The 24,024-nt window shown below is 38.3% G+C and overlaps 1 protein-coding gene across 2 annotated transcripts; it reads right to left on the reverse strand.

Annotated features, from left to right (window-relative positions):
• Positions 1–1,927: 1,927 nt before the first annotated feature.
• On the reverse strand, positions 1,928–22,311 carry IMPACT (impact RWD domain protein). 2 transcript variants are annotated; one of them, XM_009285636.2, is made up of 11 exons: positions 22,259–22,311; positions 21,428–21,556; positions 20,600–20,652; positions 19,208–19,270; positions 15,499–15,584; positions 13,775–13,903; positions 13,387–13,481; positions 8,772–8,845; positions 7,132–7,222; positions 3,978–4,112; positions 1,928–2,123 (listed from the first exon to the last, which is right to left on the reverse strand). In XM_009285636.2, exons 1-11 carry the CDS (start codon positions 22,292–22,294, stop codon positions 2,052–2,054), a joined length of 963 nt encoding a protein of 320 aa, XP_009283911.1. In that variant the 5' UTR covers positions 22,295–22,311; the 3' UTR covers positions 1,928–2,051. The 2 variants fall into 2 exon arrangements, with proteins under 2 accessions (XP_009283911.1, XP_009283910.1); XM_009285635.2 differs by having other exon boundaries at positions 13,387–13,484.
• Positions 22,312–24,024: the final 1,713 nt, after the last annotated feature.

Here is a 24,024-nt window from a genome sequence, read left to right on the forward strand (position 1 = left end):
ACCTCAGACTGAACACCCAAAAGTTCAGACCTTCAGAATCACTTGTTGATTCTGAGTGTTCAAGCTTAAAGGATGCTCTTTGGTAAAAGAACATGCATCACCATGAGTGGGACTGAATCTTGGGCAGCTATAGCAGAACATCTCACAATTCACCTGCTTCCCATGTTAAGTAATTGCTACAATTTCAAACTTTCATAAAAGCAACAGAAACTTTGGAATACTTACGTTAATAAGGTACTGGAAGTGACTGGCAAAATAAAAGAGTCTACCAATAAGACAGACAAACTATGAACAAAAAATACTTGCATGACCCAAAAAGTGCAAGACTACTATATACTGTAATATGTAGATCTCCTTCCCTGGGACAAATGTCATTTTATTACTACAAGTACAGATGCTAAGGCTAAACCCAAAAGAGCTTTACTATGCAGACAAGGTAACGCATAAGATTTATTGAAACAATCAATGCAGGATCTATCTGCCACAGAATTAGTGGTAACTTTTTTTTTTTTAATCACGTATTTTAGTGGTACTTTTCAAGTTACTGAAATTCTTAAGGAATATCTCTGTTGCTATATCAAACTCTGGAGTAGTTACTTTGATTAGATGAAGTTTGCCTTGGGAAAGGTTTTCTGGGGTACCCCTACTGGAGAACTATCATGAACAGTTCAGTGTAAGAACATAGAGGCAAAAAGACGTATACCAAACTGGTGGTCCAATAAGCTAGTCTTACAAATACATCTTTAAACTATGCAAGTGCCACTAGAGAAATGTCATTGAAAATAGTCACAACCCTGACATTACTATATGAGGAAACTATGTAAGGTGTACTTGACCTAAGAAAGCACCTGTGACTCAGCTAGTAATTAATGGATCACAAAGTTCAGAAATTAACTTGAGGGGAAAAAAAAAAAAAACCAACAGATCACTAAAGTCCATCCTCCCCAAGTGAAAGATATCAAGGGAATGTTAAAAAAATTATTTAAATCTCATCTAAATAGCAATATGACAATTAATTGACAAAAAGTCCTGTTAATTCTTTTGTAATGCATTAGAGAAAAGTCTGGAAGGTATTAATAAAAGAGTAGAAAATTCAAGTGTTTGTGACCATACCATTAACACTTGCTTTTTCCCCCACTCTACACCAACGGAAGTCGCTTCTGAATGTTTACTGATGTTCACTACTAGCACTAACAGTCTGATTTCAAAATCCCCATATTCTTTGTTGAAATCACTGGTTCCTTTAATTATACAACACTAAACCCTCAGCTTTTCAACAGGCTCCTAGAGCCCCGACACTCACAGCACAATCCTCACAGAAATTTTGAAGTAATTTCTTTACATTTCTTAGTTCATCACCCATGTTCAGTCTTTCTTATGTCACCAGGCAGGCCCTATCTAGGATGACCAAGAACTGCACGGGCAGGACCAGGCTCCCCAAGGCCATACAGCACCAGGCCACAGACTTTCCTTTTCGGTGGTATGTGCTGGTTTTGGCTGGGATAGAGTTAATTTTCTTCATAGTAGCTAGGATGGGGCTATGTTTTGGATTTGTGCTGAAAACAGTGTCGATGACACAGGGATGTTTTCGTTACTGCTGAGCAGTGCCTACACAGAGTCAGAAGTTGGGAGGGGACACAGCTGGGACAGCTGACCCAAACTGACCGAAGGGATATTCCACATCATATGACGTCATGCTCAGCATATAAAGCTGGGGGAAGAAGAAGGAAGGGGGGGACGTTTGGAGTGATGGCATTTCTCTTCCCAAGTAACCGTTACGCATGATGGAGCCCTGCTTTCCTGGAGATGGTTCCAGATGTTACAATGCCCTCAAAGCAAAGAGCTGAAATGTGTAAGAATACAGAAAACTTGTGTTTAAGCTCTACTTCACAACAGCCGAAGAAATCACAGAACAAGATGAAAATATATCTATAGCTTTACTGAATTCTCTTCTGAATACAAAATGTCTGCTGTATTGTATAAGGCAATAGTGTCCATGTTTTCTTTGTATAAATATGTGCAAAATAATCTTTTATAGTTTAAAAAATAAATTAGTGTTCTATTCTCTTCTTGTTGTCCTTCCTTATCTTTTTGCTCTTTCCTGCTTGTTTAGATGATTCTTCCTGAAATGAAAAACAAGCATTTCAAAATTTAATCAACATTCTTATATACTGTGAGCATTCTCTCAAGGTCACCCATGAGAATTATTTTCAATATGAACAGCGTTCATAGTTCACTGGGATTTAGGAAAGTTTTGAGTTGTATAATATTTAACCATTGTATAATAAACCACTCAAGTTCAATAATTTGTCTGCTCATCTTGCTATTTAGAAACTTCTGCCTTCAGCAATCATAAAATTTTAGCCATAGCTATGCCAACAGAAGTATATAATGTAAAAATAATCTAAGCCATTTCCACTCGAGGAAGAGGTTACCAGTATAGGAATACATCTACACTATACTGCAAAACTACTTCTAGAGTGTATGTGGCCTTATCAAGGGATACACTGTACGCCAGTACCTTAAAACTGCTTCTCTAAGTGAAACAAACCTACACTGGGAAAAACAAAATTTTGTCAGTCTTGCTGGATCAACATTGTAACATACAGCTTACTCTGACTGCCAATTCTGACAAAACAAGATTTTTCTTCAGTAGGCATTCATCGCAAGCACTCCCCAAAATGGTGAAGGAATCTGCCACTATATCTGACAGAACCTGGGACATTTTAATCTTCTCCTTTCTATCTCTTGCACGTGGGAGGGAAACGGACCCTAACAGGATGTTTGAATTCTGCTATTCTGAAGAGAGTTAGCTATAAGAATACTTCTTCCAAGAGCCACATCTATGGTACTAGAATAGTAATTACCCTAAGTTCCATCTGTTATTTTTCTGATGGACACTGGTAAATACATTTGTTAATACACAATAAAGAAATACAGTCTGATTTAAGTTGTTAAAAATAGAAAAAAAAAGAAGTCATGTTTGGTACTAAACCTTCTCTTGAGGGATAATGCTTAAGAGTCTTGTTAGTTTCTTTTTATCTTATAAGCAACGCTTTCAAGTAAGAGAACATTGATAAACTGCCAAGAAGGTAAATCAGTAAGTATATACAAGCACCTCTAAAATGCAAAAAGCAAATAACTGAAAAGTGCAGGGGCAGGAATGGGGAAGAATGCTCAGCTTTCAGCCACAGCAATCTTAGATACTTTCATATAAAAAGGAAAACTGACAGTTGCATACTTTTTCAAGTATCCATTAGTAATTATTTCCTACTGTCTTAAACTTTCTATTGTTACCAATTACATACTATAATGTACATAGACATATCTAATACGCTGTTCTGAGGATGAAGAAAAGAAATGTTTAAAAAATCAAGAATATTAGTAAAACGCCATTTAAAGACATTTGGAACTTTGTCTCCCGAGTTATTTAAGTTCCCTTGAAACATTTTCCCTTAATCTTTTCTGTAACAGTTAATGTTACTTTGTTTGAATTCTTCTAGTCTTGTTTTTTAAATGGTGTCTATCATCTATAATTCTGAAAAGTTCTTTGGGTCTAATAAAGTTTTCAATTTTTAAAATGCCTACTAGTTACAGTGATTCCCAAGCTCAGTCTGCCTACACACTAGAACTGGTGGCACAGGTAAGCATGAGAAGGAGCAGCTTCCAGTTTTCTGAACACACAGAAAGAGGCATTTCCCCTTCCCATCCTCCCCCAACCCTTAAATTTGTGTTCTGGATCAATGCCCTCAATGGCTGCCACCCTTCTATTGCACACCTCACACTTACAAACCAAGTCACTAACTTCTCTGAAAGTTCTTCAGGAGCCTTTGCACTGAGCCTACGCATACTATCAGTGCATCAAAGCAACCAGGGAATGACACAGGTAATATTACTTTTCTTCTGGCTTCATCCAACAGTGACAATTTACACAAGTTCACATACAAACACCTTCATTCTAAGTGGCAGGAACTTACCACTGAATGTACATAGTTGTATTCCACAAGTACATTTCTTGCACAATTGTTTATATGTTTAAAACGATCTGGTCCTAAGAGAATACCTCCATACCAGCGGGATACCACGACTAACACATTGTGGACGTTCAAAATCTGCTTAAAAAAAGAAAAAAGAAAGAAAGAAAAGTTGTTATTTTTTACTTGAACTAGTTTTACTGTTGACACCTATTTTAAACATAGAAAAAGTCTACTGTCTTGCATTTTTAAGAAGAACTTACAGTCAGGTCTGTGTCACACATATGTTGTTATCAGAGGGTAACAAATAATTAAAAGCCAGCAGTTGTTGCAAGTTTCCCTCTCCAAGCTCCTACCCAAAGGTAAATTCAAAGTAAAATGAGTCAATATATCCCTCAGAAAGGGCACAAAGCTATTTCATGTGCACTACAGTTGCTCATTCATGTGTCAAAGGCTTCAGGCATTACTTAAAGGGAAAATTACTGAGTTACATTTATTATTCTTTGATATGATGAATTCTTATTTTCAGAGAACCTCTGTCACTAAGCAGACTGTCTATCCACATTTTTGGCAGTGGTGCTGGATGAGGCTAGTAACAGCCAGGAGACAGGCATACATATGGATACCTAAAATGCCATAAGCTAGCACTGTTGCCATGTGCAGACCTTAGCAACAGCACCTGGATAATACATAAAAACCTCTGCATTTTCCAGGTTTGAGTCTTAGTACCTCACAACCAAGCAGTTGCTTTCTGAATTCAAAAAGGCATATATAAAGTTCACACAACATGAAATAATTGTATTAGCAATTAGGATTGAAAGGAACTAAACAACCTTTATATAGCTTTTTTAAGACTGTAAGTAACAAAATCAAGTAGAGAGTTAAACAGAAGTGATGATTTCTCTTACTGCAATTAAAGGCGAGAAACGTGGAAGGCCTTCGACAGCTTTACTTCTCACAAAATCTAAATGTGACTTGACTAGACTTGAAAACTGGCATTTATCCCGCCTTACAGCAATTCTGTGCTCAAGATCTCCCCACCATCAGCAAACACTAGTAACACAGGGAATGCCAATTGACTAAGTATCAGAGAGAAACACACATCTTGTCAAAATAAAAGATAGACATTACTGCACGGAATGTAGTAACACACGGATTGTAGTGACAATCACCAGTTAGCATTTTTGCTCAAATTAGTCTTGCATGATGAGTGACCACGATCCTGAATTTGTCGCTCTAAGGCATCTGAAATCTCTTTGGAAGGTCTTCACTTATGAACAGCTTTCTCTCAAGTCCTGCGCAGTACTACGCTAATGCATACAGATGGCTCAGAGCCAGACAGAGCACACACAGCTTTAATTGCACAAGGCTGAGCAAAAACACTGCGGTTTGCAAGGCATCAGGGTGGTTTGGTGGAGGTGAAAAAAATCCCTTAAGAGCTAGCTATCAATAAAGCATGTTAACAACCATTCATCGTCTCCTTTAAGGAGAAAAAAAAATATATTTGACTAATTTGAACAATACTATTAGAAGATTCTATCATCATTTGTGAAAACAGAAATATTCTTAGAATTTTAAAATGAAAAGGATAACATAAAAAACGAAAAAAAGAAAGAAGGATTGGGGCAGGATTTGTGACAGGCATTTTCTACTCTACATTTACACATCAGCCATAAAGTCTATGTATAGACTTTAAAGCAACTGTTCACAGTAAACGATGCCAAACGTAGTTGGGAAGTTTTTTTTAACTGTAACTTTAATTTCGAAAGAATTAATCTAAAATACAGTTTCTTGTAACTGGAAAGTGCTATCTTGACTGAAGCGCTAGGTTTATCTGAAACAAGGTACTCTTCCAGAACAAAAATATTCCTAATAACTAGGACTACAGATGGAGAGATGATCCATATGATTTAAGACACATTCACATTTGAAAGGGGAAACTTCATGTCACTTTCTAAACTGGATTTTTATGAAAAGTTAAGTGCCTAGACACAGTAAATCTGACAACTTTCAAAAGTATACATTAACATGCTGAGAAAAAGCTGATAAGCTCAGAACGAATTGAGGTACAGTAACTGCAGAGTTGTTTCTTTACATTTTTTTTATTACAATGATATTTTCACACTTACCACATATAGTTGCATACATTACATAAAGTAAGTTTTCGCTCCCAAGTCAGGTTTGAGTTACTTAGGAAGTTTCAAAAAGTTCTAAATGAAAAATGTCAAAATATTTCCATCAATTATATTTTTTTCAGAAAAAAAAGAAAGCTTTGAAATAAAAAAAAGAAAGCTTTAAAACAGTCTCCAGGAATAAGAGTATAACACATTAAGCAACAGAATATACAAGCAAGCAAGCAAAGGACAGGAAAGAAAACCCTTGTTGTGAAGGGGACATCAATCTAAAAATCAAAATTAAAACCAGTAATTAGTGTGCTGATATAGCTAAGTGACTTGAGACACTGCATAAGATGTGTCCAGCTGTTCCTTGTAGTTATGGTATTTTATTTATGGTTTTACTAGGGTTTGCATCATGCCAGTCAATCAAAATTTATCAATCTCGATTCACATTAAGTAGCAACTTGGCCGAGGGAATATTATTTCAACACTTGAAAACTAAATTATATGTGAGTATGAGGGCTAAGGACCCAGAACTGGAAACAGCACAAAGAAACAAATTAAATGGTAAAAAAACTTAACTCCTTCACTCCCACTACCTTTTGCATTTGAAGCTCTACTCTGCAAGTTCATATATAAGTGTCTTTTTTTATTACGAATATTTGAGGAAACGGAATGAAAGGTTGTGCATAGGTCAGCTGTTACATTCTGTCAATCAGCTTCTTCCAGTCTTCCATTTTCTATACACTTTGCACCACATAGTAAGCAGAGGAATCAAAACTTATTTCTCTTTCAAACTGTTCAAACTATTACTACCACCTATGAAACACTACTTGTTTCTATGATCCAAGACTTGGAAATCCCAATTTACTACAGGCATGCAACAGTCTGGTTTTTTTCTTTCACCTTTAAGAAAACAATCATCTATTTGGCTAAGAGCAGAGCAAGAATTAAAATAATCTTCTACAAGTTTATTTACATTGTAGTGATTTTTAAAATCTCTTCAAGACTTCCAGAAGTCAAAGATTAATTTCTATAACCTGCATAAGATGAAGAAGACGTCCACCTGCTGCTGTCTCCCCATCATCTTCACAATCCTGTAAGAATGTCTGCTTATCTTCACAGTATATTCTTAAAAAGAAAAAAAAGTAAAAAAAGTAAAAAATGAACATAAAAGAGATTCAAAAAATGTAAATCAACTAGCATTTTGACATGATTAATGAAGTCTCAGGGATCTTTCATCTTTCATACACGTCTATCAATTCTACTTCTCTACTAAGGACATTTACATGAAAACAGGATGAGGCTTAGGGTAAACCACAAATATTTATCTGTACAGTGGAACAAGTTTTGAGAAGCTTTTACATAGACTTTAGCTACTTCAGGTTAAACTCCAGTCTCATTACCAGTATAAAGTCCCTAATAAGAAAAACCCCTAGGTTTTTAGCCTAAGAATTACACCTAGCTCAAATCAACTTCAGGTACAGGTTCAAATTATGGTACGCACCCACAAGTCGGAAGAACTTGGACAAAAATATTATGAATAATTAGGTCTATATTTCAGCAGTAGTGTGAAACTATTACTGAAATCTACCTTCAGATTCTCCATGTCATGTCCTTCCTCAGAGGGCACCCCGGGAAACTTTGGGGTGTATTGTTTCATATAAAGGACAGCTGCCCAGGTCTAATTTTCTGGAAGTAATGTTCAGAGGTCTAATGTTTGTTACCAATTGATTTCATAATTTCCGAACTTTGTTAATACACACGTGACACAATGACAAAGAGGCTTGTGGCACTAGATAACAAATACGAAGCAATAAGTATGTTTCTGTTGCTTTTTTGAAGTGTATTTAGATAGTATGAGTGAAAGAAGCCAGATCATCATCAGCAACAACAGAAATCCCCTCTTTACAGAAACGTTTTACTTAGGTAGACTTTTTGGTAAAGTAAGCTTTCACTTGCTCTCATTTCACGTTTCATTAGGATCACGCCAGGACGTGCATGAATGGATCAGTGTCTATACATGCTTTTTCAGACGACTGGTTCCTCCAGTAATGAAAGGGGCTCCTTTTACTGTCACTTACATTGCTCAGAAAACCTACGTCACTATCTGGACTGAGACCAACTCATTTCACGTAAGCTGTGTTCACAAAAGTTGCCAGAAACAGACCATTGCGAAACTCATTTTTATCTGTTTCTCATTTTCCCTGAAGTTTCTCGTATTTCAGCTGTAATTTCATACGCCAGATGTCTGCATCAGGCTTTCTGTTTCAGCTCTTATTTCAACTAAAAATTTTCAGCTATTTCTAAATATAAGGTTGGGGGGAAAAAAGTTACTTGCCCAAGTAAAAACACATCTAGTTCAGGATGATGTAGCATTTCCATGCTCATACATACTACACAAAGTATAACAACACATGTTCACATCGACTTCCAGTCTTTTTTTATTTCCAATGCTGCTTTACTACCTTAACACATTTCCTACTATATGTTCTACTTTCTTGACCTCAAATTCAAAATACAGCCTAAAACCTTTACCATACAAATAAGAAACCCACTCCCATAAAGATTTAATAGCAAGGAATTTCTTTGACGGATTTTACTTTTCTCATGTCCTGCACTCATTTGTCAAAGAACACTGGGGAGGAAAACAAAAAAAAAGTCAGTACTCATCTCTCACCTGTATGCATATATGTTGTGGGTAGCACTTGCAATTTTCTTGTTCTCATACAATTTTTCAAGAACTCTCTTTACCTTTAAAAAAACAGAAGTAAGCTTTCTTTTATAATGGGGATTTCATACACACCATCTCAGTATCACTGCTAAACAAACATCTCCTTCTTAATACTATAATGAAACAGTTTTACACTTTGACATAAAATGAATTAAATATTCAGTGTGATAACTCAAGAAGCAGCTTCTCAGTACCCTCATGCTAGTTTCAAATCATTTTTCTGGGATACTGAAAACAGCTGTTCCTTGAATTTGTACACTGTGTACATTCATGTTATTGCTGAAGATGTAGAAGTGTCAAATCACTTTACTAAACAAGAGAGACAGTAAGATCTAGAAAACATTTTTAATTGGTATTACATATCAATTACACCTGCTTACTTTTTTGAACTGTAACATTAAGCTGGAATATAACACAACTTGACATACGTTTTCCCGTTACACGCTGCTTTTACCTATTTCACAAAAACGTGTGATGTTTAGTAAGCTCTACTACATTTCAAGTTTTTCCTTTTTCCTCAAGCATACTTTTTTCCCCAGTTTCCATTTCACAGAAAGAATAATAATAAAAAAAAACAAAAAACATTCTATTATGGGACTGAAAGTGTCAGTATTTCCCAGAAAACATATTCCCATCATTTCCATCTCTCTGCTCTTAAGTACCACCAAATTCAAAACATTTATCAAATATCAGTTCATCTTCCGTTTCTAATTAAACAAGCTAGCAATTGGTCAACGCTTTCCAATTTGGTCTAGCAAAAAGGAGAGCTTTGATCAAGACATTGTTTTAGTACATAATACAAAATTAATATTACTTTGAGCAAAACCTTACTGAAGCTGAGAAAGCTTGAGAAAACATGCTTGGCAAGTGAATTGCCTTCCACTCCAAAGAAAAATGTCTCTGAGGAGTAATCAATATACATATTTAATATCTGTCTTAGCTATACTGTGCTATTTCCAATTCTTCTGGAAGAAATTCAGCTTACAAAAATCACCTCAAATATAAGATACCTCAATGAAAAAACTCCTATTATTAATGGAGAACATTGCTTCAGACACCTGTTTTCTCCCTTTTTCCCCCTAAAGTGGAATACTGAAGAAAGACAACTTGTATTACTTAATACACTTCCATAAATACATTTCAGTACATGGACTTAGGGTACAAAGCATATGAAATTATCACCACCTTTGACATTAGTTATTTGTCAGCTACCAGGCTCCTAAAAACATACCTTAAAGATTCATTATGTTTCTGTATTAGCAATGAACCTCCAAGACAGACATCTTACAGCTAAGCAATAGTTTATCCTTTTTCCTGTTGTAGCTCCTGAGCCTTTTTTTTTTCCTCCTGTTCCCCCTTCTATTATTCCTGCTTTAGGGAATTAAGGGATGTAATTCTCTACATGTCAACGAGGCACCTGCTCATAAAAGACACAGGATGCTTAAACAACAGATCAGTTCTTAGCCCCACCTTACTAAATCAGTGTCAAGTCCAAGAACCACATACATTCTAAATGTCAGAATAAGCCAAATTAAGACAAGGAAAAGCAATGGTACTAAATATAGCCTGCTACCTGAAATATGCCTATCACTTTCTTTGCCCCATAAGGTCTATGCTAACATATTCTGTTACGTAAGTAACTACAGTATTACTCTGGCTATCATTATTGAAAACTACATTAGAAGTCAAGTTCCACTATTAAAAATACTCAATAAAGGAGCAATCTGTGTACTGTCTTAAAATATCGATGAATATCATTGCAGCATATAGATTATGCAGATAAAGTATTATGGGCACACACTAATCACTTCAGCTGGTAAAGAAGCCAGCTTTCATTACAGGTGCAGTGTTTACCCCATTCCCCACCTCTTGGCTTTCTTTCAGAAAAAAAGAGTTCCATACCACAGTAAAGCTTCCCTGCAGTCTGAAGACCAATCACCTCACAAGCAAGGCTCTGTGAAACAAGATGGATTTGACACTTGGGGAATTGCTCTATCTTTACACTAACCACATACCAATAAGTCTTGACTGGAAATTCCTGGGTTTATTGAGTATATGTTGTCTTTAAAAAAAAAAATCATAAAAGAAGAAATTAAAAATGTCTTTGCATGCGAAAGGGAAACAACCTGCTTTAAGTGAGTAGTATTTCTTGACACAGATCCGCCCTTTTGGAAACCCGTGTCTGTAGGTACAGACTTCCTCATAAGTAGGAACAATCATGATCAAAGACTGAGAGGTTTTTAAAATGAGAAAAGGACATTAAGCCAATGATTCCAATTTCTTTCCTTTCTAAAGCAACACAGTTCATAGGGACTCACAGTTCATAGGGACTTCGCACAGCTAAGAAAGCCCCTGAAGTGCAGTGCTACTTTAATGAAAATGGTAATGTACTGAGTAGTTTAAAACACGGGGTTATTCCACATTAACCTAATGAATAAAATTACTTTCACTTTGCAAGCAGTAAAAGAACTGCTCAAAAAAGCTGAAAGTGTGTTCAAAAAAGCTGAAAGTGTGTTCAAAAAAGCTCAAGTTGTATCCAGATAAGAGAAAAATAAGATAGATGACAAGATAGATGTGAAAAGCACAGCACATTTTTGAAGGTGTAAAAATAAAATTAATAATAATTTTTTCCTCAAACACATTAAGACGCTGAAGCTTACCAGAGAGCTGTACTTCCAGCACATAAATATATATAATATATATAAAAGAATCACTTGAAGAAGACCAAGCTGTAGCACAAAAACCTAAATGGTAGCACAAAAACCTAAATGAATGTGCAGTATTTATGAACTTAAAAGGTCAGGCAAGGATGATATAGTGGAGCCTAACCACAGAATAAGGTTGAGCAAGCTAATAAAACAAATAGAAACAAATCAGCAAAACCAGATCATATTTATTTAAAAGTTTAAAGGGAATTGGAGTATGAAGCTGTTGAACTATAGCTAAGATATCTAACCTACCAGTTAAAACTATTTCTGCAGCATAAGGTGACTGATGTGATACCAGCATCTCAAAAGTACTCCAGGAAGGATGTAGGGAACTAAAGACCAATAGGTCTTATGTCCATACTAGGCAAACTAATGGAGATGAAGTTAAAAAAAAACAAAAAACAAAAAAGTCACAGACAGCTTAAAATGTTACAGCTTTTATTAAGAGAAATATGCCTCAAAACTCTGTCAATCTGTCAACATTCTTTCAGAGTCACTGAGCATGTAGCTGATCCAGCTTACCTGGAATTTCAAAAAGCATTTGACAAGATCCCTTACCAAAAAATTCTTAAAATAAAAGCTAGAATTGGATAAAAGGAAAGAGGAAAATCCTCTCAAGGTTCAACTCTCAGTTAATGACAAGAAAAGATGAGTACGTCAGTAGTTTCCACACTAAACAGGGATCATCAAAGGAGACTGATGTTAACAGACACAAAGTGACATACAAAGTGACTCCAAACTAGTTATCAGCATTTGCAAAGAGACCTTGGGGTTGTAACAGACATTTCTATGAAAACACCACTCTGCTCAGTAGAGGTCAAAAAAGTAAACTAAAAGGTATTACTAGGAAAAGAACATGGAAAACAGAAAAACTCTTTACACCACTCTATAAATCCTTGGAGTGATTGCATCTTCAGTGTTGTGTATAGTTCTAGTCTGCATCATAAAAAGGTTGGAGCATATGTAGGCTGTGCAGAACAGCCTACATCTACAAAGCACCAAAATGGACTGGGGGTCTTCAGCCTGGAAAACAGAAAACTAAGGTCTACAAAATATGATAGATGTCTATAAAAATCCAAACTGCATAGAGAAATCGGAGAGGTGCACCAAAATTATGAGTGGCTGATTCACAGCAAACACAGAAAGGCATACAATGTTGTTGATTCTCAAAGTTAATTCTGGTGCAAGAAGCAACTGGACAAATTCCACAGAGGATAAAAAAAAATAAATCAGTAATATTAAACACAAGGATACTTTCTTTACCTTGTGTTAAACTGCTGAAAGAGGGGAAGCATGATAGGAAACAAAACATAGCTGCCCTTTCCTAGCGCTCTGTCTAGGTCTACACTCACCACTGATTCCAGTAAGAGACAGGAACTAGTGCAGAATTTTTTTCTAGTTGTAGGCAAATACAACTCTAGAAGCATGCTTACCCCTCTCACTTAGGTCTAGAAAAAATTTACTCATGCATTATCCAAGTGTATTTCTCAACAGAAGTCCTTTCCGAAGGAGGGAAAACATTTATAAACCCATTTTAGTTAATTTTCCAAGTAACATATGGCAGGCTCGGTAGCTTCCAAATATCATCTGATAAATCTGCCAATATCCAACAAATTTTGATATTCCTATTCTCTTACATCTAATGCACTTAATGGTAAAGAATAGCAGGAAGCACTGCAGAGCTGATATTTAGAGCTACTTAGCTGACAGTGAAAGCGAGAAACTGACGACTACTCAGACAGCATTATCACACAAAGATGCAGACAGATACATTTGGCTAACCCCAAGGATTTCAGCAATATTTTGTCAAGCTCAAACTGCAGACAAAAAGAGTAGAACTGATCTCTACTAACTTGTCTGGGTGTCACCACAGGAGCCAGATGTGCCTGGAAAGTACTCCTTCGATCCGTGATTGGGTTTCCATGATGTATGGATGGCAGTTCTTCATCTACTGATCACAAACAAGGAAGCGGTTGTTTTCTTTTAAGGGTAGTGAAACAATGTATATGGCTACATAAGTAAAGAATGTCTCAACTTTAAAAAAGGGATTTGTTAAAGTTAAGTACACAAGATGACATACAGAACCACCAAAATATGTTGCATTTTTTTTACGATTCTTATTAATCTTTATTATAATTTTAATGTTATTTATTTTACTCAAAAGCCAAGTAGAAAAACAGAATCTTAAGGCCTCTCTCTTCTAAATTATTTCATCAGAATTAACAAGGGAGTATTTTTTACCTTCTTGACTTTCAGATGTAATGTAATTTAACATTTTAACTGGATCTTCCTGAATGGGCTGATAGTCTAGAATAAAATCATCTCCATCATCTTCATCAACTTCTTCACTGGTTTTCTTAATATCTGGTTCTATTAAGATACAAGTAGTAGAATTTATTACACATTTTTTTGTAAGACAAGTTAAATGATTACAACAAAACCCAGAAATTCTTAGTCCAGCATTAACTAAAATCTTGCTTAGAATTAGGAATACAATACTCATGCTATGGGATCCTTGCATAATATCTTCTGTTTCAGTACTACCTAACTACTATTTCTAAGAAGAAAAGAACAATAATGTTTACCATTTCCATTAAACATTTACAATGCTACCATATCTGAATTGAAAGACCAAAATAATCTGATGTTTCACAAGAACTCCAGTCATTTATTGGTCATTTTGGGAAAAACATAAACCTGTTGTTAATGCTACTTCATGAGGTTATAAAATCATCATACTTGAAACATCTCTCTGGACATGTTTCAAGCACTCCGGGATTCCAAAAATCCTATTTTCCCTCATGCATAGGACATACAAAAAATAATAGTCAATAGCAAAAGAGTAAATATCACACACAGCTAGTGCTCTGGCAACTGGATTTAGAAGGACTCTACCATACAGACAAGTTAATATATCACAATCTAATTTCCTATTTAGAGGGCTTATGATGTGGTGATGATGCAGCTTTTATAACATAGGTATTTTCAATAAAAAAGCAGAGGGGTGATATAGCATGTTCAAAAGGCCTAGAAAAATCATTAGATGTATTAAGTAGAAGCCACAGGGTTGATGTCGAAACACCCAATAAACTTCCAATATTGTCAGTAAAATTTCCACTTCTCAGTATCCACTCCTTTAGTCGTGTCAATGAAAAATGACTTTTTAAATGTCTGTGATGTAGCAACAAAATGCACAGTTTATTGAAAGACTAAAACTAGACCTTATCATGAAGAAGCACTGAAAATACACTTTTTTTTCCTCTTCAGTCTTTTATTCCTCACAGGACTAAGCTAACATCCATGACAGAAAAATATTTCTATTTCCTTTTGCCACAAGTGCATGCATGCATGTCACTCATGCATTTCATAGCAGTTTAGCATTTTAATGCACAAAAAACCCCACAAAAACCCCTACTTTTTGAAAGAACAACTGTGAATTTACACAAACACTATCACTATAAGAGTACCAGCAGAAGAATCACTGCAACTCTAGTGATGATGTACTTCTTATCCCAATATAGTAAAATGCAATTAAGACAGACTACTTGGTCATTTGTCTGTATATTCCACTGAAGTTTATCTTCTCTTGAGGCTAATTCCAATCCTCCAAGAGTGCCCTCAGCACCAGAAATTAATTACTGATATGAATGATTCCTTTGCAGAACAGAGGACAATGCATAATGTATCTGTGTGCAGCACTCTGCTTTCATGAAAGTAATTTAATTCCTGAGAGAATTGAGGACCTTGTTCTAGTTCACTGAGGCCACCCCCTTCCTTTTTTGCTCTACTGCTTTTTAGAAAGGGAAGCTATCACTGTAAAACAGTAAGCCATGACACTGGAGACTGTTGTTTTCTGTTATTTAGATCCAATACAAAACTGGGCATAAAGCTTTAACTTGTAATGAAATCTTTCTTTGCAGTTGAACAAGAAGGAAACTGAAAAACCCGTGTATTTTCTGAAGTACCTGGATCTGATGACTGTGCCTTTTCTATCAGAACTTCTCGTATCTTCTCCACCCATAAATAAAGTATACTTTCACCAAGGTTCTGTCTGGAAGTGAAAACTCAGAGTGAACAAAGAATCATTTTTGTGGATTTCGCTTGGAAAGTACACCAAATAACATACAGATTTCAGACATGCAGAAATAGAACATTATAATCTAGTGAGATAAGGAGCTTAGACAGGCTTGTGGAAAGTTCTGTCTTAGTAGTTCACTGGGTGAAACACATGATATCTGCATCATTACATACTCTCTTTGTGGCTTGCTTTTTTTTTTTTTAAACATTAAAAGCACCAATGCTGGAGGAAAACAGGCAACTGACGGAAACTTTCTGGCCACTAAAGAAAGGGAAAGCAACTGTGAGCAGAGTAAGTTGGACAGTCCTCAGTATTTTCAAAAGAATACCAAGACAGGATGTCTAGCCTTAGAGCTTGCCCTGGATCAGTTTTCTCTACAAAAAGTACCGCACTGCCAGTGGTGAGCTCCTTCAGCCGCTCTGTGGCTATAGGGGACTCTTCTTTCCCTTTGTTCGGGAGGGGGGCTCTTCCTTGGAACAGTGCCACTTCTCTTCCCCCTCAAGCAGTCAGTGCACACACACCAGAGGCTGATCTTGGTGGACTGTGATAGTAGGTCAGTGGCAGTAGACACAGTGGAGCATGGGACTGATATGCTAGAGTTAGGGTAACAAGCAGTCCTATAGGACACGGAGGTAAGGATTTAGGTCTAGGAGTCCTTAGTCAGGGGGCACAGGTGTGTATTAAGCTACTGGGGGAGGATGAGATGAACATGTTTTTTATGTGCATATTCAGAGTTAAGAAACACTGCCTTAATGTGCAGGAGGACCCAAACAACCCAAAATATATTTAAAATGGTGTCCCGAAAAGTTGCCTTTGTAATTATATTTTAATATGTTTATGAACTGTGCATGTTTGTCTCAAAAACAGAACTAAAGGTTTAGAGCTGTAGATAACTCATGGTTTCTCATTAATTTTATTCTTACTGCCACCATCCGGGGCACCACATAAGTACATGTCAGTGATGGAATTACATTTTTAAACTCTTACTTTGCTTAATGTATACAGCACTACTCCTGAATGCAATCAGAAATTCAAACAAATATACATACTTTAAGAAAAACATTCAAGCAAAAATAAGGAATTTATAACCTTGTAGCTCTGTCTTCAAAATCTGGACAAACTCCAGAACAATTCAATGTCCTGATTTCATGCTGCTTCTTATCATACAGAAGCACTACTTGTTGTGGTTTAACCCGGCAGGCAGCTAAACCCCACCCAGCCGTTCGCTCACTCCCCCCGCCCCCCAGTGGGATGGGGGAGAGAATCAGGGAGAAAAAAAAAAGTAAAATTCATGGGTTGAGATAAAGACAAAAGAAGAAAAGGAAGGGAAAAATAGTAGTAATAATGATAAAAGAATATATAAGTGATGCACAATGCAATTGCTTGCCGACCGATGCCCCGCCAGTTCCCGAGCAGCCCGGGCCAACTCCCCCCAGTTTATATGCTGAGCATGATGACACATGGTATGGAATACCCCTTTGGCCAGTTTGGGTCAGCTGTCCTGGCTGTGCCCCCTCCCAGCTTCTCGCTGGCAGGGCATGAGAAGCTGAAAAGCCCTTGACTAGTGTAAGCACTACTTAGCAACAACTAAAACATCAGTGTGTTATCAACATTATTCTCATAGTAAATCCAAAACACAGCACTGTACCAGCTACTAGGAAGGAAATTAACTCTATCCCAGCTGAAACCAGGACACTACTTTAATACATGAAGAACTATATTTGTTTTAATGATGGAATCAGAGAGATTAGACAATGAATAAGATTTCTCTGTTTTGCACAAGTAAATAGCAATTTCTTCAGCTATAACCCAATTTCAGTTTCTGCTTATTCACAAATTACACTTAGTCTCAAAGGTTACCTTTCTATGTTTCTATTTTTCTTGTTACTTGTGTCTAAGTCATGAAACAGAATTGAATAAAAGTCTTACCAGAAAAATATCTGGAGAAAAAGAAAAAGAAATTCAAATATTTGCTACATTTTTAACTTCTAAGAACTTTGGGTCTCCCAAAACAGATTTGTGATCTCTAATTATCTGCTTTTTCCACCTCCTTGAGAAGACAGTGATGGACAGTATAGTTCATATTGGTTTAGATTGCAGAACTAAGTAATTTAGATCACTAGGGACTTGAAACCTGGTAAAAACACATTGTAAACAATGCGGAGTACCTCTGTTTACTTGACAACTATTTAGACATTGGATAGATAAAAGGCTTTCACAAACACTGTGCACATCAGTGACTACCCTGGAAGGTTTCTGAACAGACTAAAATGACATATATGGCCTAAAGTACAAACACATTCACTTCCTGCTGAAGAAACAAAAATGAGAGGAGACCAGGGAGGACTCTGAACAGCAACTGATATAGACAGAATGGAGCTGCAAGGGACTGATCTAACCACCACAATTTAACAGTCTACAAGACTGCAGGGGGGGAAGAAAAAAAGAAAAAAAAAAAAAAAAGAAAAAAGTGCTTCACAACCCTGCTACTTCTCCTCACAGTCCTCATACGGCAACTTGCGCCAGATGCTCAGGACATTTGAAGAACCACTTACAGCAGCTCTACCTCCGGTTCCAGCAAACCCTATGAATCTGGACAGAGTTAAGGACAATCTCTGTCCTTTTTGCTCCACTGAACAACTGAGGTTAATATGATCCCATAGAACTTTTCACTTGAAATCCTTGTGCATTTTTAACACTTCAAATTCAATTTTACTTGCTTAAATTATCTGTTGCTTAAGTAGATAAGAAATCCAGTTAATCAAAGTAACTGAGTAATTAGATAAAAAACCCTCATGCAAGCTAAGTGCTCTCTTCTGTATTTTATGGCATTAAAAAACATTTCTTATGCAAGATGTTCAGATTTCAGTATTTTGGGCGTGACTGTGCTTCCTTATGACATATTTTCATTTCATTTAGTTTATATTATCTTTGGGATCTGAAAAAATTAAATAAACCATATAAAATTACTACATTTACTACCCCAATTTCACAGCAATTCAAAAACACGTAATTTGAGTATTTCTAAATGTTCCGTTTATTCTCATGCATTATGTGTTGTTGTTAGCTGCACACTGTGATAATAAACAGTCTGCCACGTTACAGATTCTAGTTAATAGATTCTGCACGTGTTTAATCTGTTTTAAAACCTACTTATCCCTTAGCTATCTTTTAAGAAAAACTGTTTTGCCACTTACGCTCTAAGACACGAACAAATGTTTCCACATCCTGCAGTTTAACATTCAAATGCAGAATAGATGCAGAAATCTCATACTTCATAGCACCAATTCATAAGCAATCTCATAGATTCTAAAGGGAGTCAAAATGAAGACTTCTATCCTTATAGAACACCAGGTCTAAACAATATAAAAGAAATTTGTCAGAGTTTAACACAATTTGTTCTTGCAAAATGCTTAGTAAATACACGGCATCTTTAATTGTTAGATTTATAAAAGATGCCTGCTGTTTTATGGCTATTGTAGCAATCACTTCACAACTACTAGTTCATGCAGGTACTTCAAAAGCATACATTGAGCAGGGCATGAAACTGAAAATACATTGTCCCCCTTTACTATATTCCACAGTCTCTAACTTACACATATATTTCTTCCAAGCTATTTGCTAGTTCCATATAATCTTGTCCTTGAAGCCAAGGGGCACTAGAATGAAAAGAAATACAATGAAAATTGTGCCCATACACTGATTCCAACACCTCAGCAAACATTCATTTTAAAATCAATGTGACAAACACCTTGAAAATAAAACATTGTCAGTCATTCCCACTTAACAAGATTCCAGCTGTAAACATCTTGGTAAAAACATGATCACCCAGTTCTCCTTCAAGACTCCGAACTTGGGCTGCCTTTTCTTACCTCAGGTAAGAAAGCTGGACCTGTTTTTCATGGTAGGCCATTGTCATTCCAGAGTCACCTTACGTATTAGTAAGCCCATCAGTACTTAAAGGGGGCTTGTAAGAAAGATGGCGGCAAACTTTTTAGCAGGGCCTGTTGCGACAGGACAAGGGGGAATGGCTTTAAACTAAAGGGGGGTAGATTGAGACTAGGTATAAGGAAGAAATTTTTTACGCTGAGGGTGGTGAACCACTGGCACAGGTTGCCCAGAGAGGTGGTGGATGCCCCATCCCTGGAAACATTCAACGTCAGGTTGGACGGGGCTCTGAGCAACTTGATCTAGTTGAAGATGTCCCTGCCCATGGCAGGGAGGTGGGACTAGATGACCTTTAAAGGTCCCTTCCAACCCAAACTATTCTATGATTCTATGATTATTAGTTTACTTTTCCAACTCAGTCAGCACCATAGTACCTATTATACTTAGAATGACCCTTCAGCTCTGTACCTGTATTCTCCTGGTCTCATATTAAACTATACACTTTGCCTCAAGTTTACCAGTGCTATTTTGTATTGCCTTGTAAATACTGCTGACCAAAACTCAGTAGATATGTTGTGTGTCATGCCCTGCAAGTCCCTCTATCATCCAAATCAGGGACCTGGCTTACACATCTCCATTCCCATCTTGTTTACATGTCAGGAGACGAGGGGAGAGCAGGGAAGGAAAATAGGAAGATGGCACATGCCACGGCTCCATCCCAAGAAGAGCCAGGGCTCAGATGAAAAGCATGCCTTACAATCTGAAACAAGGATCCAGACAAGAGAGGGACACCCAAGGAAGCGATGAGACATCACTGTCCAACACAACAGGCAGCAGCCACCATACCTCCACAGTCTAATTGCTGCCTTGCCACAAAATAATGCTGCAAGAATTAGAGTTGAGGGAAGACAGCAAACTGTCATAGGGAGTTCCAGCAGGCTAACTCAGGAGAAAGAATAGAATATTCTTGCTGGAAACATCCCCCATCCCCCAGTATAGTTTAATTCAAGGAGTTAACTAAACTTCAACTTACACTGTAAACAATTAACAGTGGTAATTCAAAAAAGAAATACAAATGTTTGAAAGAAAATTTCACTTACTTTAGTTGATAAATAGGTGGCTCTGCAGTTGGATATCCTGGCGGCAAAATCACCTGAAAGATATTTCAGGATAAGTATTCACTGGACTACTCCTCTCAGCTAGCTGACCTTTACTGATGGCCTCTGATGTCGAGCACTAGGACTACAATCAGTGTTACAAATGAAGAAAATAGTTGGCTATGTTGTTACAGAATGACAAGAAAACCTGAATATCTGTATTTAGTATTCCAATAATGGTAATGCATACAAATATTACATTTCATGGTGCATTTTTTGTAGATGAAGTGTTATGCAAAATAAAGTGCAGAAGAAATTTGAAAGGAGCTGCGTACATGGTTACTGGACTTATTTAAGTGGCACTGCACTTCCATAAGTAGACACTACAGTGTTTCTTCCACTAAGTAAACTTACTGTTTTCAGTTCTGTAAACATAAAGCAGCAAGTTATTCAGTTAAGTTGATCTGAATTTCATTTTGTATCCACACGTTCCAGAAAGTAAATCTCGAAGCAATTGCAGCAGATTCACTGAGGCATCCTACACAAAGTCATTGTAAAAAGTATTTTAAAAATTAGTCTTTGAAGAATAACATTGAAATTAGTTTTTGCAGGTATGGAATTAGGATATGTAACTACTGAAGATGTCACAAGCACATTGATGTGTTACAGGAACAATCACTCTAAAGTCTATCACAGATTCCAATCCAAAAGCTCCTTAATCCATCAGAGTAGATAATGCATTGTATTTAAAAGGGCTTCATGCAGGCACAAGATTTTGCCTGCATCAGTCCAACTGCAAATTCTGTGCCAAACTCCTTAACGCCACTATACCTGCAGACAGAGGGTCCATTTTGGTTGATCCAGACAATCATTAATCTTAATGCAATAGATTTTTTCATCTTCATCAACAACACACCAATCTTCACCATATATGGATGAAAGGGCTTCAATTTCATCAATCTAGAAAAACCATTATGCAAAAATAAGTAAACGCCCCCAAAGCCCACAACCTTACATGCCAATCACAGTTTTAAGTCTTGCTCTTCTACAGCTTATTTACAAACATGACAAGACTCAGTACGCTGGAAGGCCATAAATATTGGGGATCCAGTCCTGATTCACAGCATAAGCAAACTTCGCTCAGTTCTTCCGTACACACACCAGCTTTTGCATTTCTGTGGATAATCCTGTATATCTCAGCAGTGACAAGGTGAGTAAAGTGACACGGGGCAGCTACAACACATCCCTGCAGTTCCCAAACAGTGCCCCTCCTAGCTGGGTCATCCCCCAGCAGGAGAAAAACCCCAAGGCCCTGGCACTAGTTCTTGCTAAGACTGAATAAATTTATCCAGCAAGCTCCCGTAAAAACCGGACAGCCACCTTCCACCTACAAACTGGACACCTGAAATGGCTCTTCAGTGCAAATATGCAGCCACCCGTTGGTGCCTGAACAAAGACAATCGCGCTGCCACTTGGGCCGCACCGCGGCCCGTGGGCACGGAGCCCCTCGCAAGGCCGGGGTTCACCAGAAGCCACCAGAAGCCACCGCTTTCGAGGCGGCGCTCATGCTGCCTGACCGAGGACGCCGCGGGGCGGGACCGTGACACCCCGAGCGCACACGCGCTGCTCCTCGCAGCCCCCCTCACCCCCACCGCCGCTCACTTGTTGCTGGGCCGTTTCCCCGTCACTCGCTGCCATCGCTACCTGAGGGGGGGGGCAGGGAGGAGGGAAAGGGCAGGCGGCTGCGCGGCGCAGGGCCGTGCGCGCATGCGCCGACGGGGGAGTTTGCGCAGTAGTGGCGGTGAAGCTGCCTGCCCGTCCCTCCGTCAGCACGCCCTGCCCGCCGACGGGCGGCGCATGCGCAGTGCTTCTCAGCGGGGCGCTGGTGCTAAGCCGCTGCTAGCGCACGGGTCGGTAACCGTGAGGGTGGCGGCGGGGCTCGTCCCGTCCGTCTTTGGCCGGTGTGCCCCTGCGGTTGCTGTTACGCCCTGCAGCCTGGAGCCCGGATCCCAGCTGGCGAGAGGGTCGAAAGGGCGGAGACGGGGAACCCGGGGGACTCACAGACTCCTAAGGGGAGAGCCGGGTTCTACTCGCCAGCCCTCAGGGCAGGGCCGGGACCCCTCCTGCCGGGCGGGCCCGGCCCGGTAACGCCCGGCCCAAGCCGAGTTGGCGAAGCGTCCACGTATCGGCTACTTCTTCTATGTGCGGCGCTCCCATAGGCCTCCCTGCCCTGCCCCTTGGCTCCGCTTCTCTCAGGACCGGCTGTGCTTACCCTGCTCGCCTCAGCACCCGGTACCTTCCTGTCCTGTGGCCCGTGTTTCGCATGTACAAACTGCACCTCAGAGCAGGGCTATCCCACGGCCCAAACGGGCCTTCAGACACCAAAGCGTAGCTACATCCGAGCTTCGCTCGCAATTAACTATTTGAGCAGTCCCTCTTTCTGCCCTTTTCATCCCTGGTGCGCTGGAATGCTGTTCCCCCGAACCATTCTTGCGTGTTTCTGAAAGAATGAGTCATCTTGAGGGATCTCTTTGTTTCCAGGTTGGGTTTAACTGCTGCCCCGAGTAAAGGAAACTTAACATATTCATACAGTAAGTACCCCAAATAACTAGGTCAAGATGTAGCATTAATAAATTGTTACAAAACCTACTTCTGTCACGTGTTGCCACAGAATCAAGATTACACTTGTCGGGTGGTATTTTCGCCTCATCCATGACATCCTATTTTAAAAATAAAGTGGATAAGCAGTTATATTTCAGTGATAATTTTACAGATACAGTCATTTTTACCTTGCATTTATGTCACTCAAAATGAGCGACTGGCATTCTTGTAACTACATAATTTCCTCTAAAAGTATTGAAGAAAAATCCTTGTGTTCCATGCAGTTTTCATTACAGTTATAGAAATGCAGTTCATTTATTTAACATTGACAAGTTTTATGCACCTCTCTCAGAGACAGCATTGATTAGTAAAGATCTCTTTTTGCTTGAGTGCAAAGTATGGGTGTCACCATTTTTGCAGTTTGCAGTTCGTATGTTTTCTTCCAATGTGTTTTTATACTGACTTAGTTGTGAAGAATTCAAGGCAAGCTTTGTTTTCCCCTTTCCCAAAAGCTGGGAGAATCTGCACCTGCTGTGGAGAACAGGCTTAGAGTTCAGAATGATTTTGACAAACAGGGGACACATTCTAAAAACAAAAAACAGCAACAAAAAAACCCAGGATGCAACTGAGTAGAGACAAACCCAGCACTGTATTATTAACTGCATACATTCAGGGCGGAGAACTACCAGTTACACGGCAGTTCCACAGAAATTATTTTGGAGTTACAGTGAATCCCAAGCTAAGCAGTCGCCAACGGTGCCGTGCTTTTGCTTAAAGGAGAACCATCATGCGGAGATGTCCAAACACATGAGGTGATGTAAGACACG

Source organism: Aptenodytes forsteri, unplaced genomic scaffold (genome assembly GCF_000699145.1).
Source record: "Aptenodytes forsteri isolate BGI_AS27 unplaced genomic scaffold, ASM69914v1 Scaffold23, whole genome shotgun sequence".
Classification (NCBI taxonomy): domain Eukaryota; kingdom Metazoa; phylum Chordata; class Aves; order Sphenisciformes; family Spheniscidae; genus Aptenodytes; species Aptenodytes forsteri.

What these genes read in the sequence shown, in the direction of transcription:
- IMPACT (XM_009285635.2), bottom strand. Translation starts at nt 22,294, where the DNA reads ATGGCAGCGAGTGACGGGGAAACGGCCCAGCAACAA. An exon ending in GGGAAACGGCCCAGCAACAA is followed by an intron (nt 21,557 to 22,258) that starts GTGAGCGGCGGT and finishes TGGTTTTTCTAG; the next exon opens with ATTGATGAAATTGAAGCCCT. An exon ending in TACATCTGAAAGTCAAGAAG is followed by an intron (nt 13,485 to 13,774) that starts GTAAAAAATACT and finishes GTTTGTGATCAG; the next exon opens with TAGATGAAGAACTGCCATCC.